The 21,124-nt window shown below is 43.2% G+C and overlaps 1 protein-coding gene across 4 annotated transcripts in view; it reads left to right on the top strand.

The window, feature by feature from the left end:
• Gsap (gamma-secretase activating protein) overlaps positions 1–21,124 on the top strand; it is a 94,338-nt gene that overhangs the window by 2,137 nt on the left and 71,077 nt on the right. For all 4 annotated transcript variants that reach the window (XR_015685521.1, XR_015685520.1, NM_001395028.2 and 1 more), the window contains 4 exon segments: positions 7,551–7,618; positions 8,720–8,776; positions 16,418–16,487; positions 16,768–16,818. Coding sequence is in view for 2 of the 4 variants with exons in the window: in NM_001395028.2 (NP_001381957.1) it covers positions 7,551–7,618; positions 8,720–8,776; positions 16,418–16,487; positions 16,768–16,818 (246 nt within the window). In the remaining 2 variants the exon portion in view is untranslated.

The following is a 21,124-nucleotide window of genomic DNA, read 5'->3' as shown; positions in this document are numbered from 1 at the left end:
TGGCTTCCTTGAATCTTCCACTCACCTGTGAAGAACTATAAATCTGTGTAACTCAGGTCAACTTACCAGAACAGAAATACTGGCTTTGTTTTTTGTATAATATTTTGCTGTTTCCCAGAGCATTGCAGTAATTTCCCATAGTATTGTTACCTTTGATAATCACCAGAGGGTAGTAGTTTAAAATAAAAAAAAAAAAAAAAAAAACAGAGGCTGGGGTGATGGTTCAGTTGATGAAGTGTTTACAGCACAAACACTAGAGCCCATGCCTGAACGCTAGTATTCCCAAAAAGGGGTGTGTGGTTGGGGGGCACAGCACACACTTACCCTTCCAGTGCTGGTAAGACAGAGACAATAGCATCCCGTGGCTTGTTGGCCAGCCAGTCTAACTGAATTCCTGAAAGCTACATTCAATGACTGAGGAGGACATCTGACATCAACTTCTGACCTACACAGGCACATACACCTATGTACCACTGTGTGTGCACACACACCTTTCAGCTTTTGAAGGGAAAGATGAGGTTCTACTTTATTGATAGTGTATCCATGCTTCTGCAAATTATTTTTGAAGTACCAGCTTTTAAGACATAAATAGGAGTAACACTACCAACCACTATATGTCTGCTTTCTACATACTTTAAATCTGAAGTCTTAATGTCCTCCCAAGTTACATCCTTTTATTGATATATTGTACATGTATATGAATGAGTAAAAATGATGTGTGCGTGAGTGTGTGTTCATGAGTATGTTTGCATGTGCATTCCTGTGTGTGTGTGTGTGTGTGTGTGTGCATGCACAAGTGTCACAGTGTGCATGTGGGGTCAGAGGACAACTCTCAGAGTGTAGTTCTTTTCTTCCACCATCGGGGGTTCAAACTCAGTTTGTTAGGCACTTTTGCCTGCTGAGTATCTCACTAACCCTGTTAATATTTTCACACCAACAAATTGAAAACATTTTACTGATACTAAGTAATCCTCATGAAATATGACTTTCTTGCCAAAGTAGTCAGTGAGCAAGGGAACTTTGGTAGATGTAAAATAGAAATGTAGTCAACAAAGGCTTGAAGGGTAGGAGGCCAGACTTGGTTATTGTGCCTACTCTTGGTTCTGTGTTGAACTTTGGGAATATGGTTTCTCTTGAAGTGAAATGAGAAAATATTCACAAAAATAAAAACAGTAACATACTTTAACATTGCTAAATAATGATCTAAAAAGAAAACCATGTATGTAATATCCAACTACGAACTGAACAATATCAGGACCTCTGAAGGCTTGTGTGCATGCACCTTATGATTCTTCATTTCAGTTCCCTCAGAGGTGACTGTCTGAATATTTATATTTTAACATTGTTTTCATTTTATTGATAGCTTTAAATACATTTTTATCTGAATTTCAAGTGAATGAAAACCATATGCTCTCTTTTTGCTTTAATCTCTTCTTCTCGGTATTGCGAGTTCTATTCAGGTTCACTTTCAGAAGTAATCACTTCTGTGTACAGTACTTCATGGTGTGGACCGTCCTTTTGAAGAAGAGCCTTCCTTCAGTGTTGTTAGTGAGCATGGTCAGCTCCTTCAGGGATTGTTCCCCAGCTTGGTTTCCCTCAAGTGCCTGCATCCAGCGAGGCATTACAGTAGGGTATAAGAGGCCTGTCAGGTTGGGTATAAAAGGCCTACATTTGGAGCTCCAACCCCAACCTCCTGCGCAGGCTTCAGGGTCATCTTTAGTTTACAGGTGTAATCCCATAGGGCTAAGCATTTTTTAGGAAACAGTGCTTCACAGGGAACCCAGCTTTACTTAGCTTTCCTCTAGGCAGACAGGAGAGGGGGGTAGCATTTGGGAGATCTCCGGGTTTGCCATTCCAGCCAGCATCTTTACTTGATGTCTTGTGTTGCTTTGGCACCACTTTAAAAAAGTATAAGTTCAAATGTTGTCAGGGGTCATCTGTGTAATCTAGAAAGAGCATGAGTTTTCTTTCCTGTGCTTTCCCCTGGTTTGATTAGGCTTGAATTTGTGACACACAAGGATGATTTTAAATCTTACACTCTTCATATGGGGAGTGATATAGTTTACCAAGCAACTCATTCAAAAGTGAGCTTTTCTTTATTTCCTCTTGTATACGGTCCTGCACACTGGTCGGGGTATAGAGGGCAGGGGCAGGGAGGGTGGCTTAATCTTGGTCACGCTGTTTTCTGTTTCACCATTCTATTATAACCACTGTCTTTCCTGTTTACTTTTCCTCCCCAGGTCCCCAGTCTACCTTTCTAACTCTCAGTTCTCTTTCTATTGATTCAGAATGAATCAGCCCATGCTTGCTCCTTCTCGTTTAATTCAGAGGGTGGAATGTGTTACATTTCAGGAGTCCTGATCTCAGGATTATAAAGGCTGGCCATACTGAGCCTGGGTGACTGGGTGGTCTGGGTACAAACCAAGAGCACCCATGTCACCACCTTTTTATCTGTGTGCTAGGAGCTGTCTCACATTTATTTTTTAAGACTGTATGATGTCCCTCTCCAAGTACTACCATTCAATTTTTGTCACCTAGTAGTTTAGACTAGAGTTTATACATTTGGCAAACATCTTCCTGTAATGTGTAATCACTCTGCTTTAGCAAAGAATGGACTGAAGTGAGCAGAATTGTCTGGGAAGCCAGCTTCTGCCTCACCTTACCTCAGCCATCATAATACTTCCAGTGTTTCATGCTTTCTTCAGCAGGTTTACTTATGCAAGTAACTTCCTTATCAGAGTGCGATATTGTGATCTCAGAGTATACTGAACTGTAAAATTAAACCACGTTTCCTCATTTGAAATTGCTAAACTTCCTCCTCTGGACTTTCCAGAGATGCCCTACTAGGGGAAGAGTCAGAATGAATAAATAAGCAGAGACATTACTGAATATGATTAGAGAAGTGTGCACTGAAGCATGAGCAACTGCTCCAGAGAGGGAGGGCCAGGGAGGTTGAGTGAGACATCAGTCTAAATTTCCAGCATTGCTAAATACATCTACTCCACACACCCTTGGAATGAAAGCCAGGAGTCTAACCAGAGTTCGCATTAGCTAACAGATCCACAAAGACAGTTTTACTTCTTTCAACTCTGTCTACTGTGGTTGCTACATATTTTGATCCAAGTTCTAGCTATGGTAGCTAATAGGTGTTGTGCAATGAGAAACGTCTAGGGGAACTGGACAAACACAAGGGAGTGGTCCCCACACTAGGCTCTTAAAAATCAGAATAGCTCGATCTGGTGAGATGGCCCAATAGGTAAAGCCTCTTGCCTCCCAAGCCTGATGACCTGAGTCCCACATGGTGTAAGGAGAGAGCCAGCTCCTACATGGCATCCTCTGACTGCCACAGGTATCTTTCACTTTCATCCTCACTCCCCACTCTACGCCCCCCCACTAAATAAATAAAATATAATATTTTTTTAAATGAATATTTTGGTTCTGGTGTGGAGCATCAATATTCCTTATACTCCCTTAAAAGGCTCTTCTCGGGGTTGGGGATTTAGCTCAGTGGTAGAGCGCTTGCCTAGGAAGCGCAAGGCCCTGGGTTCGGTCCCCAGCTCTGGAAAAAAAAAAAAAAAAAAAAAAAAAAAAAAAAAAAAAAAAAGGCTCTTCTCATGTATCTAATACAGACAGAGTTGGGTGTTCATGGTATGTAGTATGTATGTATGTATGTATGTATATATGCACATACACACATACACATGTACATGATAATTGTAGTCTGCATTTGGTGAAGAATTTTTAGTTATCTAAAAATAAGTGTTTTGCTAAGAGGTTTTTATCAAGACTTCTTGTAAAAGGAATTTCTTATCTTAGCTGAAACCTTTTAAAGTATACTTCTGCGAAGGCCTTTCCCAGCATCCTTATACTCTTGAAAGAAAGCAAATATTTCTCAAAATATCAGCACACTGCATTCTAGCAGGGTTGCGTCATTGCAGGATGGGAATGAGCTTGCTGCACATCTCTTAAGTGGTTACGGAGTAATTATCCATCCTCCCATCGTGCCTGATGAGGGCCCTATCTCTCTGTTCTCTTTGTCATTTTCTGGGTTTGACATGAGTCTGCACTATTTGTTTGCTGGGTGGTATTGGCCCAGGGTCTTCACCTCACTGTCCTCAGTTGTTCTTTAAGTATAATGGGCCTATAATACCCGAGCCACCATGTACATGATGTGGGAATGAGAACACATTGTGAGAAACTGGTCAGCTGACAGAGCCTTGTTCTGCTGTTAGATCAGATGAGCAGTCATAGCTTTAAGAGTCAGTGTGAAGTGATTCTGACAGCCCAATAGGAGTGTATAGCTGTACAAAACCACTTCTGCATCCTCACTGAAGAACCTTTACACCGCCATCTTGAGACAGGCAGGAAGAAGGACAGATAGACAGATGACAACCAAGCCTCCCTGAGACCAAGTGGAGGTTCCCACTCCAGGTCCAGCTCTGGGGTCAGTTCTCCCACTATCCTTCGTTTTATTCTGCTTTTTTACCCTTTCGAATTAGAAATACAAACAGAATTTGCTGCTGTCGGCTGCTGTGCATGCTTCATTTAAAGATTTGAATTTCCCATAGTCAGTATCGTACTGTTTTAATGTTGGGATACTCTAATCATGCAGGAACAACAATTTAGTTGCACACGACTTTTGAGGAAGGTGAAAAGGAATTGGTTACTCCCCAGTAAATGCTCATCACCGATGTGCTACAGACCAGTGTTTATTTAAATCCCTTAACTGTAGATTCAAGACTGCCCTAAGAATTGTAGGCGAAGGCAGGCCATTGATTTTTAAGTTAAATATTTTGTAAAAAGGGCCTTTATGTCCTGTTCTAGAAGATGATCTTTCTACTGGAAAGTACACACTTCATAAGGACACACAGTTCAATCAGTTTCCCCTGAGTGAAGTCCACAGAGCCAGCACTCAGAGCAGGAAAGAGCAGGTTATCTCCACTGAGTCCTCTGCGTTCTGAGGTAATCACTCATTGAGCCTCAGAGACTGGCTTCGCCAGTTTCAGAAACACATCAATCAAACAATGCAGTTTGTTTTTAGTGGTCATGGGAGAATGATTTATCTATCTATCTATCTATCTATCTATCTATCTATCTATCTATCTATCTATCTATCTATCTATCTATCTATCTATTGGTAGACCCTCTCTTTCTATATAGTCCTGGGTTGTGTTGGAGCTTGTGATGTAGACCTGGCTGGTCTCAAACCCACAGAGACCTACATCCCGAGTGCTGGGATTAAGGGCATGCACCGCCATGCTGACTTTGCTCAGTGACTTCTGTGTCTTGCTGTGGTTGGTTCTTTCTCACGGCCACAGGGCACTCCATTGTTTAGATATAGCCTGGTCTATTCTCGAGAGGCATTTTGGGGGATTCAGAATCACTGCGAGCTCTGGGGAGACTCTTCTATAAGCATCATCACTTGTGAATGAAAAAGCTGATGGTCAATGAGCTGAGGCAGGAAGTAGGAGGTGGGACACTGGCAGGGACAGAGAGAATTCTGAGAAACAGTGAGAGATAAGAGAGAGATGAGGGGAAAGCTGAGAGAGGCGAGAAGGGAGACAGGCTGAGGAGACAAGAAGGGAGAAACAGGCTGGGACTGAAAGAGAGGTAACTAACCACATGGTAGACATAGGATAGTTTGAATAAGTTATGAGCTAGTCAGGGAGTGAGCCAGACCTTATGGCCTAGGCACTTAATAATAACTAATTAGTCTCGAGTCATCCTTCTAGGAGCAGGACTGGGAAGGAAAAGCAGATACAGTTTTTTAACAGTGAAGCACAGTAGCTCAGCTTTGCTACAATATATACATTTGTATATATTGCTGTTAGGATACAGGTAGGTTTGAACCAGCTGAATCACCCGTGTTCAGCCTCAGTGGACACGACCAGGTGCTTTTCCAACTTATTAAGAGTGAATGAGAGTTTAGGCTGCATCACATTCTTGGGTCCCACATAACATTAAAGCATAACGCTGGACATACATGCTACAACTTTGGGTCTAACTGGTAAAAGTACAGGAGAGGAACATGTAACCGACAGGTTAATAACGGAGTGAACGCACGAGCTCTCACCTGAAAGGATAAAGCAGTCAGTCACAGGAAACAAAGGGTATTATAGATGAGGCCTGACGTGACCACACTGGGTGACCTGGAGTACTAACCCAATTGAAAGTGGGCGTGTCAGATGCGGTGGTGTGTGTGTGTGTGTGTGTGTGTGTGTGTGTGTGTGTGGTGGGATGGGGATGCTGTGGGGGAACCAAAGGACATTCTGCTCACAAGTCTCATATCTACGACTCAAGGCACAAGAGGATTGATAGTAAAAGGCTAGAAAAGGTCACTGCATGCAAGCCATATCCAGAAAAATGTTCACATCGCCCTGTAAGTGCCAAAGAAGGATTTAAAGAGAAAAACCAAAGAAAGTTTATAGTGAATAAAGTCTACTTCCTGCTTGAAACCTTAGCTGTGCTTCTTTACCCTGGAACGTGTATTTGGAAGGCCTCTTAGCTGATGCTGCAGCCCCCATAGAGAACCATCAGGACTTAGGTGTTCTAGCTGGCCGTTCTCACACAGAGCTGTGGCTGTGCCTTCCTTTTGGGGCAGGCTCCTAATAGAGACTCCCATGAAGTCCCCACATCCCTTCCTGATTCTATTTTCTTCCTCTCTTTCTCCTGGGTCCTTACTACACAGGGCCTTTCTGTGTTCTGCTTCAGTAGATAAAGTCAGTCAGTGAGGTTCAGTGTCTAAAAAAGGAAGCCTGGACACACAGGGGGAAGACACCCAGCCTCGTCTGCCTTTCTGGGGTCCTCCACACGGTCTCTTACTGGCCCTCACTGACTGGCTGTAGTAGCTTGCCCGAAAGCTAGAGGATCCATTTGAATACACTCCTCCAGCACGAGGGTCACAGATGTATGGATGTTGCCACGTCTGGTGTTTTACATGGGTGCTAGGATCCGAGTGCAGGTCTGCAGGTTTGCGTGGCTGGCACTTTACCAGCTGAGCCATCTCCTCATTAAAAGCTCTGAGTTCAAAATCTTACCGTTTCAAATTTACTACTCAAATACCTGGAGTCCAGCTGAGTACCTGGCGGGGGTGAACCTAGCAGGAAACTGCAATAATTGTAAGTCGGTATACAATTCGTGATGTAGCCTCAGAATGCATTAAGAAAAGATAGAATACAATTAAAATTATTGCTTTTATCTAGGAAAGTAGATAGGGAAGTAGATAGCCTAGAGCTCAAGGGTGTTTAGCCCAGGGAGTATCTCTGTGAGCTTATGAATGTACTCAGAGTCTGCCACCTCCCTGGCACCTCAGACACCCTCCCTGGACACCTAGCCCTACGAGTTCTTTCCTGTTCCCGAAAGGTCACGAATGTTTTGACCTATAGATAGATTAAAGAAGTCTGCCCGCTTGTAAACTCTGTGTAACAGAAGCATCAACACGGAGTTTTGCACTTGATTTCTTCTATTGATACATTGATACTGTGTTTATTAGATATGCTAAAACCATTTTCTGAATATCAACCTGCCTTTATATATTCTGGGTGTTTCAGAAACAACTCTTGGGAGCTTACGTGTACTAAACATCGAAAGAAATGGAGACATTATTTATACCTATAAGGTAAGTCCATGCTATCTTCTTACTGCAGTAAATACATGCAACATGCAGTTTGCTGCTTTAATCATTTATATTAACGTTTTACAGAATTTTACAGATTTGCTTCTGAGATTATGTACCTGTGGCTAACTTAGAATTCACCATGTAGACCAGGCTGGTCTCAAACTCACAAAAATCTGCCTGCCTCCACTTCCCCAGCGCTAAGACTAACTTTGTACACAATCTAGATGCTCCTTTATTTAAGAACAACAAACACTTGTTGGTACTTGACCTTGAACGTCCTTGGTTTTGCTGAAGAGTGCTGAAAGACCATCTTTCATCTTTTAAAAATAAGATAAAACTACATACCTGGTAATCAAAACATTTGAATGGATGGATAATTTCATTTTCAAGTTAAAAAAAAAAGCCTAGATACTTAAACCCAGTTAGTATGTTAAATTTTTGTCATTGAGAAAATGCTTACTATGGTTACTTTGTACATTCCGGTGTAAACATAAGCAGAGTTAACACTCTGTGTGTTTAAGGTCTTCGGGTGTTGGATGTCCTAACTTTTCTGATAACTCTGCTAATAGAGACACATCAAGGAGTAGTTTCAGCAGCAAGTTCTATACATTTTGTATCTCTGTTGATTAAAATCAGTGCATGCCTTTAATCCCACCACTCAAAACAGAGGCAGGAGGATCTCTGTGAGTTCGAGGCTAGCCTGGTCTTCAAAGTGAGTCCAGGATAGACAGGGCTTGTCCTATCTCAACAAATGAACAAACAAACAAACAAACAAAAAAAAAAAAACAAACACTCTTAGGCTGTATTCAGGATTGATTTGCTTAAAGATTCAGTTTTACTTACAGAATATGCCACATTTATTCTTTCAAGGACACGGCTGGAGGCTCATGGCCAGGCCTTGTAGCCAGTCCTCAGAGTCCCCAAGCTGTTCAGGGATGAGCCATTTCCCTCTCGAGGCTTCAGTGAAAGGCTGAATTAGGTCTGACCCTTCTTGATGTGTACAGCAGGCTTCCTTTGAGTGCCTATTGCTAAAATGGAGAGTGTTACTGCAGGCTTGATTTCCTAAACAGTGGCATTAATAAACCTCTGGTTAATTTTTAGGACAACAAAGGAAATGCGGTCTTCGGAATATTTGACTGCCAAACCAGAGAAAATGAGGTAATTGCAGATTTCTCAGTTGACTGCTTTTTCTTTCTGCCTCCTCTGTTTTTCAAATATAAACCTCAATTTTATTTCCCAAGAATTGATATCCTTTCGTTTCTTCCCTTCTATTTCTTTAGCTTTTAAAAATCCCCTTTGCCTTTAAAAAAAAGGAGGAAGAGGATGACTACTGAACCAGATGACTCATACAACCTCAGTCCTTTGAAATTTAAAGTTGGCTGAGACTAATTTTACAATGTTATGGAGAAAAAGAAAAGTGGCAAGTCCACTGCCTTCCCCAAGACCCGTGTGTGTGCTCCTTGGTCAATTTAATAATGCCCTCGGATGCTAAGTTCTGACTCTGGCTGACTTTCATGTCATTGTTCTTGCTCCTTTTCAGTAACAATCCAGGTTTGGGGAAATGCCTGCTTCTCTTAATAAACGACTCCCATTCCTTCCTGGCCAGTGTGGACATGTTTTATCTAATTGGGATATGAGGGTGGCAGGCATGTGTGAGAATTGAATCTCAGTGGCCCTGGAGCCTAAATATCCTATCTCCATTCTAAGTTTCTCTCAGGCCACCCTTCTCTTTTGGCTCCGTCGTGGTTGGCTCTCTTTTCCCATCATCCCATTCTGCCCACAGCTGTTCTTTCACTCATCGTTTCATCCTATGACTCTGACTATACAAGTCAGTGCTCTCCTTGTGAGGACCCAGAGTCACGTGGATGACCGAGGCCAGTTTCGTCAAGACTGTCTGTGGAAAGAGCAACGAAAGCTTTGGGTACTAGGACAGCCCCTTTCTTGGCTTCTATATGGTCTGAATTTTGAAAAGATGGTTCAGAAGCAGCGTTATATGAAATTTCAGCCCGGCCGGGGTGGGGGTGGGGCAGCAGCTGCCTTCCGTTGATAGGTTCCCCTTCCCTGGGGTCGGAAGCAAGGAGTGAGGGATTTTTTTTTTTTTTGGTTCTTCCCCCCCCCCCCCCCCCCCCCCCGGAGCTGGGGACCGAACCCAGGGCCTTGCGCTTCCTAGGTAAGCGCTCTACCACTGAGCTAAATCCCCAGCCCCGTGAGGGATGTTTTGTATTCTATTTCTTTCTTCCGAATAGCTCCTTTGGATTTTAAAACATGGAGATTCCTCGGGAAATAAGTTGGTTAAGACATAAATTAGTGGAGAATTTTAATCAGTTCTGATGTAATAAATACCTTTCTTGAACTCAAGTTGGCCCCTTGGCCTGTTCGCTGCTGCTCTAACAGAGTACCTGAGATTTCATAATTTGTAGAGAACAGATAGTTAGTTCTGGATGTTGGGAAGTTCAAGGTCAAGGGTCCCACATTTGGTAAGGGCCTTCTCTTTCTGTCATTAAATGGCCTACAGGAGAAGGGGAGAACAGGAGGACAGGAGGAATCTGAGCTCACTTTTATGATAATAATCTCCCAGGAACTAGCCCAGTGTTGTGAAAACACCAGGAGCCCACAGGGAGAGCAGAGCTCTATGACCCAACAGCCGGATACTGGGCCTTCCCTCCAGGCTGAGGATTCTGTCTCCAGCCTATGAACTTGGGAGACATCGTCAGACCACAGCAATTGCTAAGCACCCTTTCTCTTCTATCTTTCCCACATATTCAGAAAGCCTTACAGCCCACATGATTCCCCCGTGGCTTATTGGTTTTGTTGAGGAAATGGACTGCATCTCAGGTCAGGTGGAGTTTATATTTTCTTTCAAGTTCCGTGTTTTCGGAACTGTGCCACCAAGACAAAGACAAAGACAAAGACGATGCTTTATTTTAGTGATAAGAGCTCCAGGATAGAATGAAGGCTGCAGGGATATAATGACTTCTCGCCTTCCAACGTGTTTCCAGTTTAAATGATTAAAATTGTCAAGTTCTCAGTTGTCTCCAGTTGGATAACTGTAGCATGTCAGTAGAACCAGGATGGGGACAGTGGTGGGATATGCGTAGTATGGATGGATCTGTGTCATTTCATCATGATGGCGAGATTCTGTCCTTACCACTTGCTGTCACACGTATACAACCCTGCCATCATCCCCGAGATCTGCTGGTGACCAGTGAAACTCAGGACCCTTACTTTTTAAAGTCATTGGCTTTCCTAAATTTATAGTTGTCTCCAACATTTTCTCACTCTTTGACACTATATAGATATATATTATATTTATAATATATATTTGACACTATATATTATATTATATATATATAATGTATGTGTCCTTGTGTGAGCTTCTGTGCACTCAGAAGCCCATGGAGGCCAGAGGAGGAGGGCATTGGAGCCCCTGGAACTGGACTTGAGAGCCACCATGTAGGTGCTGGGAACTGAGCCTGTGTCCTCTGTAAGAGCAGTGAGCACTCTCGACTACTGCACCATCTCTCCAGCCAGGCCCCCGCGCCCCGCCCTCTTTAAAACGGACTTTTATTTTGGTTTGGACCTTTTATTTTCTTGTGGACCTTAGGGTTGAATGTCTAGCCATGGGTTAATGGTAGGCAGGTGCTGTACCACTGAGCGACAGGCAGCCTTAGCTTCTTGGTGTTTGTCAGGACCCACATTTGATGCCTGTCTTTGTTGTCCAATGTCATTTAGGAAGTATGAATAAGGAAATTCTTTATGGCCCTACCCATATTGTTCCTCTTTAATGTTTCCTCTTCCTCCCCGATGACCTACCCTCCCTCTTTCCTTCCCTCCCTCCCTCCCTCCCTCCCTCCTTCCTTCCTTCCTTCCTTCCTTTCTTTTTCTTTTTTTGCTAAAATCATTTTCTTGGTCTTTTAAGACTTTGTTTTAGTCCTAGTGTTTTACAGTTGGTTTGCCGATCGCATATTCTTAATTTTCTTTTCCTGCACATTTCTTTCATTCATTCATTTGGAAGGATGAGTTCAGGGTGACAGGACTTGTCTTTTGGGTCTTAAAAACAATGTCTTCCTTCCTTCCTCCTTCCCTCCCTCCCTTCTTCCCTCCTCCCTTCATAGCTTCTCATGGGGATCCTGTCTTTTAAAATATTTTCCTCCTGTCCTTAAGGTATCATTTCCCCCAATCACTTATGAAAAGTTTTTTATTTCTCCTTTGTTCTTTTTTTTTTTTTTTTTTTTTTTGCAAATTTACTTGAGTATGCTCCTATGGATTTGTTTGGGTTTCCATTCAGCTTCTTAAATCTTTTGCTTGATTTGGGGCAATTCACGCAGCAGCCGCTGTGTCTTTAAGTCCCATTCTTCTCTTCTTTGGACACTAACTACACCAGAGTGGTTAACACAGATCTTAGTGATAGTCTGAGCTTCAGCTCCTTTTCCTCCATCCCAGAAGATCTCCTTTGTGTTGTTCAGATGAGGTATTTATTCTTCCACAAAGTTCATAATTTTTTTTTACAACCATGTTGCTATCATTTTAGATATAAATAGTTGATTATTGCAATTTTTAGGTGCACAATTTCTATGCATTTTCTTTATATATTTCCTTCTTAAGATTTCTATTTAGCTTTTATTCAATCACTTTTAAAGTTCTTTGTGATGGTTTGTATATGCTTGTCCAAGGGAGGGGTGCTATTAATGAGTATGACCTTGTTGGAGTAGGAGTGTTACTGGGGTGTGGGCTTTAAGACCCTCCTCCTAGCTTCCTGGAAGGGACTGTTGTGCTCCACAGCCTTCAGGTGCAGACAGAACTCTCAGCTCCTCCTGTACCATGCTTGCCTGGACTCTGCCATGCTCCCACCTTGATGATAATGGACTGAATATCTGAACCTGTAAGCCAGCCCCAATTAAATGTTGTCCTTATAGGAGTTGCCTTGGTTATGGTGTCTGTTCACAGCAGTGAAACCCTAACCAAGGCATTATTGAAGGTTTTTTTTTTTTTTTGTTTTGTTTTGTTTTGGTTTTTTAAAACCACAGCTGCTTTAAAATCTTTGCCACAGCACCTAGTATTTTCCACCCTAGTGCTAGTGCCTGTTTTTTTCTCACTTGAGCTGAAGTTTTCCTGGTCCCTGGTATGAATCATCTGTTTGGGTATCTCCCAAGAGACTGTACATCTTATTTAGTTTTCTGTTTTAGTGTTTCCTCTAATACAGAACTCACGGGGGAATAGAGGGCACCACCTCACTCCTGCTGAGGTGGGAGAACCCAAGCCCTCCCCTTGCCTTCCTTTGATGAGACTCAGCTGAGAGGGCGCCCGTTAGGTAGTCCAAGGTAGGGATGCGGTTTGCAGTTTCCCACTAGGTTCCCACCAACCTCAGGGTAAGGACTTAGGGACTGATAGGTAGGTGTTGGGACAGGTGAGAGCAGAAGGCTTGGCTTCCCATTGAACCCACTCATGCTCCAGTGAGGAAGAGATGTGTCTCCTCAGTGCTGGTCAGGGTGAGTGTCCATGAGTCCTGTACAGCTGTCTCTGGGTTGGGAGGAAGTAAATTCCTTCCAGGGGGTCTTTTCTGATTCTGTTCTGGCATGAGCGAAGAGAGTGCCTGGGGCATCTGGATGAGGTAGGACCCGGTCTCCCCATTCAGCCTCTGTGCATAAAGGGAGAAGTGGGCTGCTTTTTCCCCACATCGTTTGGTGGGACAGCAGCTGGCCGTCATCCTCTGTCTTCCTGCATTTCTTGTTTCTTTGCCTTGGGGGATGGGGTGTGTGTTTCTGTCTACTCCTGGCACCATTTCTGTTATGGTCTCTTCTTTAGTTTCAAGTCTAGAATATGTTATGCAAAAGAGTCATCACTTCTTCATGTCTCAGGGCTTGAAGTCCCCAGAGACTTTGCATCCCCCTCGCCCCCTGCAGTGCTGGAGATAAGACCCACGGCTTTATGGTGGAGCCATACATCCAACCCGTGTCTTCTTCACTCAGCTTCCCAGTCTTCTTACTTTCATTTTGTGCGCATCCTTCAGGGATTTTCGCTTTACCGAGGGGGATGAATAGGGAGAAGAGAGTCCTTTTCATCTTGCTCTTGCTCTCTGCAGGTTTAAATGAATGACTCTCCTAATATGGCCAAACAGGAGGACGTGCATTACGTACGCATAAGTAGGCAGGTTCTAACCCATTTCTCCTTACTCCTCTCTCCTCTCTTTTCCTCACTTCCATTCCAGTCTAGTCTGCCCTCAGTGTATGCAGGGGGGAATAAGACATTGAAATACGAGTGCCTAATGGACTTTTCTGGGAATCTGAGACAAAGATTCTTCCAATGGGTATTTCCAGTTCTGGATTAAACCATGGCTGAAGCCCAGACCTGCCTCCTATTACCCATTTTCATGAGTCACTATGTAATTCTTCTTCTTCTTCTTCTTCTTCTTCTTCTTCTTCTTCTTCTTCTTCTTCTTCTTCTTCTTCTTCTTCTTCTTCTTCTTCTTCTTCTTCTTCTTCTTCTCCCCCTCCTCCTCCTCCTTCTCCTTTGCATAAACTAGTTTGGTGAATTTTTTTTTGTTGTTTACAACTGAATAATTGCATACTTGTATTCCTTATGATGCAGCAATTCTCACATAGGCCCACAAAGACGTACCTGAGGCTGAGGAATGTATCTCAGTAGTAGAATACTTGGCTAGCATATACAAGTCCCTGGGTTTGAACCACAACACTGGAAAGTTTTATATATGTTGGGGCTCAAATATGAGCGCGCGCGTGTGCGTGCGTGTGTGTGTGTGTATGTGTGTGTGCGTGCATGTGTGTGTGTGTGTGTGTGTGTGTGTGTGTGAACTAGATCATTTTAATACTTAAAAGTGGGAGATAAATTAATGCCCACCAATAAGATATTTGGGAATAAATATAACCACCGAGGGATTAAGAAGTCTATAAATTGGGCTACATTAGAAGGTCAACATGGTTTAAAGTGCTGCTGGACAAATGAGGAGACCCACAATCTCATCCCCAACACACATGTGAAAAACAGCATGGTGGTGCGCACCTGCAGCCCCAGGACTGGGAGTGTGACAGGTGGGGTCCAGGGACTCATGGGTCTTACAGTTTAGCCAAAATGGTGGGGCATGAGAAGACACTTGACCCTGACCCCTGGCCCTCACAGGCACAGGCATAGGCATGTGTGCCTGCATTACATTTGCAAATAACACACACACACACATTCACACACACACATTCACACACACACATTCACACACACACACACATTCACACACACACACACACACACCCCTCTGTAAATGTATGCAGGCACAGAAGACTCTCCGAACTGCTTTGCTGCATGAAGAATAACATTTGATAGGATAACACACACCATTCATGTTAGAAAACAATGAAACGAAAGGTATAGTCTATTTTGAGGTAACCACGGGAAGTCTGGAAGGCTCCTGTGCGTGTGGCAAACTTGCTTCTTGGAAAGGAGCTGACATTGCCTGAGGTTCGGAAGGTTGGATGTTATAGTCGGCAGCATTTGCATCGTCTAAGCATCAAGATCATTCATGCATTATTTCATAGTAAAAAGTATAAAATATTAAAAACATAGTATATAATCTATGATTCTTCTTACTTATAAGAATCACCCAGAGCAAGAGTTTAAAAAAAATCAAAACTTCCGTAGGAATTTAGTAACTGCTTTTAAAAAGACTCTGTTATTAATTTTGTGTACATGGGGTGGGGGATGTGCTCATGAATACCCAAGGGGGTATTGGATGCTTCTGGGCTGGAATTACATGCAGCTATGAGTTTCCTGACATGGGTGCTAGGAACGGAACTTGGACCCTTAGTAAGAGTAGCTCATAAGGTTGAGCCATCCCTCTAGTCCCAAATCCAGTGCCTTCATAGTAACTCAAACTCCCCCTCCAGTAACTTCCCTGTGGTGCTATTCAGCCATAGCATGTCCTCAGCCCTTAACCTACATGTCGTATCTCCCATCTACACGACTGTTCTCATTGATGAAATGGAATCTTTTGACTCTTTTCTTTCTGTTGTTAAAGACAAGGTCCCACTATATAGCCCAGGATAGCCTCCAACTTTTAATCCTTCTGCCTTGGCCTCTAGATTTGGGTTACTGGTATGCACAACATGGTGAGCTTCTCTTGATATTTTGAACATTTCAAACACTCTTAAAGAAGAAAAGATTACATAAACATAGATTTCTTAGCCATGTCTCTAAATGTGAGATACTCTTGTGACACAACCAATAGTGTCATAGTCAAATGTGCAATGTGATTAAAGCCTTCCACATCTCAGTACTTGTAATGCTAGCTAACATTTGAGTCTCACTATGACGGCGTACACTATACTAAGGGCTTTGTGAGTACTGTCTCTCCTGATCCCCATAACCCCATGAGATACTTTATTGACTTTGGCTAGACCACCCTAGCAGTTCTTGGTCCTCATGGTAACAAGACACATATTGTAGTCCTAGCTTAATTACCATGGAATTAGGAAGTTGAGTAATTTGCCCAAAGTCACACAGTTGGCAAATAGCAGCCAAGGTTGGACCGTGGGTCCAGCCTGGTTTCAAAGTTCACGTCCTTCACTGTGCTGTTTGCCTGTCTCATAGCTAAGTTTCAGCGCCAAACATGGCATAAAATATTAAATGTTTTCCTTGAAAAATGATCCAGAATATCACCCTAGGCTGAGGTCTCTTTAGGAAATGTTTTACTAAACAATATTTGGTATAAAGTTTAACAGGAACGTATATTCATGCATTGTTGTTTCCTGTAACCTTCCCCTGGCCCCTTTTTTTTGTCTGTTTTAACAGCATCTGTACACCTTCGAGAAGGACATGCAAGCTGTCAGTTGCTCAGTCAACAGCGAGAGGACAGTGCTTGGTGAGTTGAGATCTCATCGTTGAATGTTAAGGACGACATCTGTTAAGTTTAAGCAGTTTTGGATTTTGCGGTATTTGGTTCTAACATCAACTTCCCAGAAAATTCATGTTGACATTGGGAATCTGTGGGACACAACCATAGGGAAGAATGCCCTGCATTCGCTCACAGGGTGACGTTGAAGATCCTTACAACCCTCGTCTACTCCAGGTGTGAAGTGAGAAACGGGCAGGCCGCCGCCGTGTGGATCAGCGGCTAATTCGCTTGTTTTCTCTTCCATTAGCTGCAAGCTTCATTCAGTACACGGAAGGAGTAAGGAGTGAGCTTCAGCCAGGTAAGGGAATTATCCTTCCTTTGTAAAAGACCTGTTGTACCGAGCTGAACCTCAAAGTGCTTCAGAAACGCCTGTATCTTAGAATAAAAAGGCAGTGGCTATTTAAGCACAAACAATGTTTTAAATTTTGTTTCTCAAGTAGGCAGAAAGGCATGAAAATTAATATAAAGGTAATTGGCGAAAGAATGAGATGCTAATTAGCGCCTGAAGATTACGTGCATGCTGAAAATACATCTGACTTCTGCAGCCAGAAGCAAATGTCAAAGAAGGGAAAGTATTAAAAACCATCTGGTGACACACTGGCTTAGTCTCTAAGGCCTTGTGGCTATCTCATAAATACAAAATAGAGTTAGTTCACATCTGTTCATGTGCCAAAACCTACTTTATCGTTTATCAGCCACGTGGAATGAAACCTTTTACTTTCTAAATTTCAAAAACAGTATTCTATGTCGTTTATCTGCCCCATAACGCCACAGCACTGGCTAATGCTGTACTCGGGCCCTGTCATGGTGGAGGGGATACAGGGTCTGTGAGGAGGTGAGGGTGGCTGTCTTCACGAAGCTTTCAGTCTAGCACCAGACTTCAACTACAAGTGTTCACAGTGACCAGAGGCTGTAGAAATAGATAGATTCGGTGTAAGAAAAATGAAGTGCCAGCCTCGGGGCATAGCTCAACCCAGGAAGTGTTTGCTGTGAGAGCCTGAGAACCTGAGTTTAACCTAAAACCATCGTAAAAACAGCCAGGTATGATGCTACACACTTGTAAGCTTAGTGCTATGGAGGAGGACGTAGGCCATAGCTGGGGCTCACTGGCCTGCCAGCTTAGCCTACTTGGCCATCCCCAGGCTGAACAGAGCTATAAGGACTAGCGATGGGTACAGGGTCTTGACCTGTGAGAGACACAGGACAAGCCACTACTTAGTTTTAGATTTTTGTTGCTGTAAAGGGCAGCTGATTCCACTGGATCCCGTTTTTGCAAGGCATTGAGGACTTATAAAAGTCAGCTCGACTAGTCTTTAAGACTCTGCTCTGGTGACGATAGTCATCTGTGGGCCGGAGGCAACTCTGGTCCAGACGGTCATTCTGGCCCCTTACTGCTGTGCTCCCAGGTGCTTTCCCTCAGCTCAGTTTACTTGGCACTTAGATTCCTTCTTTTGTTAGCATAGTTCCTACTTGGATGTGTCCTGTGGTTGCGTGTGATGGGAAAACCCTTTGTACATACTTTCCACTTGAGTGTCACGAGGCTGTCTCGGGCTTCTGAGGACGCACACCTCCCCACATCTTGCAGAGGCAGGAGACCTGCAACAGAGCCTGGGAAGAGCTTGTGTGAAATACTGGCGGGCTAGCTGTTTTGTCTGAAGTCTCATTGCCTATTCACACTTATTTCCCCCTTGCCGTGATAGACTGAGAGCTGCGGTCACCCGCTCGCTCTCCCCGGCTGGCTCCCTATCTCCTTAGTTTTTCTAATGCTCTTAGCATTTGGTACAGTGGTCACCTCCGGGGATGGAACTGGACTGGATTATGAGGAATGTGATGTAGAATACTAGTATGCTGACCCCCAACAGGGGTTTGAACATAAAAGGAGCGGGGCTGATCTGACGTCCGTGTTTGTCCTGGGAAGGCAAGGTTACCCTGTAACTGCGCTGCTGGTGAGGCCAATCCATACTCCTTGGATTTAGGCTGTGTGTAGTCTGCTGTTCTTGTTCTTTGTTACCGCTAGTCTGAGAAAAATTCTTTTATGCTGGTTAAAGTCAGAGCAACTGTAATTTTTACTTGATATTTATCATTTATGCCTCACCGCTTACAGTCAATTGTATATGCGTTATAAAGTACAGTTCCAGATCACTTTCAGTGTTACTTTAAATTAAATTAAATTATACTCAGATACGCTTGCTCAGTCGTGGATTTGGGTGAGATTACTTGCTTGTACCTTTTAAAAACGTTAGCCTGAACACTATCAGTCATCAAGCTACTTACCAAGTATCCCAACTCACCTTTTATCTCTACCACCGAGTAACGACCAGGCAGAACTCCAGAATGTTCCCCCTCAGCTTCTCTACCAACGTCTTGCTTCTAGCTCAGGAAGGTTGGAGGAATCTGTTTTCTACATTACAGGTTGTGTGTACTGAAGGGAATCATGCTCACTAGGACAGACCACGGTTAGTGGGAATCAGGGAACTGAAGGAAAATTGTTTCCCACTTCCAGTCTGAAAAGGGATGATTCTGAGGGAAAGGGGCTAAGATACAAGGGGGCTACTAATGTGCTAGCTCCCTGTTTACTGTGCTTCTGGCCACTCCCTCAGGCAAACTTCTCCCTGCTGGAGTGGACCTGTCCCCTGAGGTTAACTTCTGGTTTTAGTTTCAGTTTCATCAGAAGCAGCATCTGTTTTAAAGAGTTGTGTTATTAGGTCACATTTCCGACTGAGTCACTGCCAGCTCAAGGCCTCCCAACCTGGGCTAAGAGACTGGTGAGGATGGTGGGCTGAGGTGGAGAGGAAGAATTAGAAGTCGGAGGAAAAGGAAGATGAGGTAGAGGATGATCATCTCGGTAGCAAGAGAGCATCGTAAGGACCTGGCCTTCACTCTGCTGAAAAGGGAATCTTGCAGGTTAAGGTTGAATCTGCACATGCTTAGAAAGCAGATTTGTCAAGAGTAGCTTCTGGATTTGATAAGCATATGAGAAAAAGAACAAGTCAAAAGTGACTCTGTGTGTGTGTGTGTGTGTGTGTGTGTGTGTGTGTATGTGAGTTTTTATGTGTGGATGTGTGTGAGTACTGTGTGTGTATGTTTGTGAGTGGGTGGGTATATGAGTGTGTGTGTGTGCCTATGTGAGTTTTTATGTCTGTGTCTGTGTTTTTATGTGTGAATGTGTGTGAGTATTATGTGTGTGTTTGTGTGTGTGTGTTTGCATGTGAGTATATGTACGAGGGCTTACACATGGGTGTGTGTGTATTTATATGTATGTGAGTATGTAAGTGCCTGCATGCATATGTATGTGTGTAAGTATTTGTGTGTGTGTTTGTCTGTATTGTGAGTGTTTGCATGTGTGTGAGTATGTGTGAGTGTATGTATATGTGAGTGTGTGTATGTGAGAGTGTTTCCATGTGTGTGTGATTGTGTATGTGTATGTTTGTATGTGAGTATGTGTGTGAGTATATGTGTGAGTGTATGTGTGTGTGTGTTTGTATGTGAGTATATGTGTGAGTACAGTGTGTGTGTGTGTGTGTGTGTGTGTGTGTGTGTGTTAACAGGAGTTAGAGGAAGCATTTGGTTTTGTGCATGCTCAGTTTGAGATGGGAATTAGACATCCAGAGATGTAAGGCAGGGATTTGAATCTGAGTCAGAGCTCAGGAGAGAGGGGGCTGGAGTTGGAGAAGTGCCTCTGGGAATCACCAGTAAGCACCATGGGAAGGTTTCATCCAGTTAAAGTTTCAGAAGTGCAGGTGGTCTTGATGGTGTAGCCCTTGTTATGCTAGAACTTAAGGGGTAGATGGAAGAGGGTCAGGAGTTCATAGTCATCCTTGACTACATAAAACAATACGAAACCCAGTCTTAAAACACTACCTAGAAAAAGAGATTTTTAGAAATGATACAACCAGAAAGGACTATAGCATATGTCATGATGTTTTGTCCTTTAAACAGATACTTTGGAAAGATTTCTTTTGTCTGCCAACAAACGGTTACCATGTAAGTCGTTTTATTAAAAAAAAAAAAGTAGTCTCCTGCAAAGTGTTACTTTACACTCTGTTGTTTAGAATGAGACTTCTTTCCCCACTGCAAAAGAGACAACCAATAACATAATTCAAGTAAAAGGTTCTCTGATCCACGTACTTAACAGTCAGCTTTTGCCAGCAACCTCTCTCCTGGGCCATTGTAAAGTTGATGTTTGTTTAGAAAATGACCTTCCGTAGGAAGAGGTCCAGGCTGTATTCTGTGTCTTCCCTTATAGGGCTGCATTCGAACCAGATACAGTAGATCCTTCTTGGGCAGCAACTGGAGTGGCCACTCCTATTGGAACCCCACTGTCATAGAGACTCCTCAGAGCCTTCATGCCATTAGGGACAGATATGTAGCTATTCCATGGAACTGTCTCTCATGTTAATGAGAGGTGTTCCTTTTGGTAGTGGCCGACTCCCACCATTAAGGTAGTTTGTATTGCTCACATGCCTGGCGTGTGATTAGTGGAGGAAGATGGTTTCTGCTATTGAGAGTAAAAGAATTTAAATGGTAGTTGGACATAGTTGGATTCATGCTGTAAAAGCCAGATGTAGGGTGATTCCTTATTTTTCTTTCTATAGTTTCTCTGG

Source organism: Rattus norvegicus, chromosome 4 (genome assembly GCF_021556685.1).
Source record: "Rattus norvegicus strain SHRSP/BbbUtx chromosome 4, alternate assembly SHRSP_T2T, whole genome shotgun sequence".
Lineage (NCBI taxonomy): Eukaryota > Metazoa > Chordata > Mammalia > Rodentia > Muridae > Rattus > Rattus norvegicus.
The sequence above is the reverse complement of the archived record's forward strand: the minus strand, read 5'-3'. Positions and strand labels throughout refer to the sequence as shown.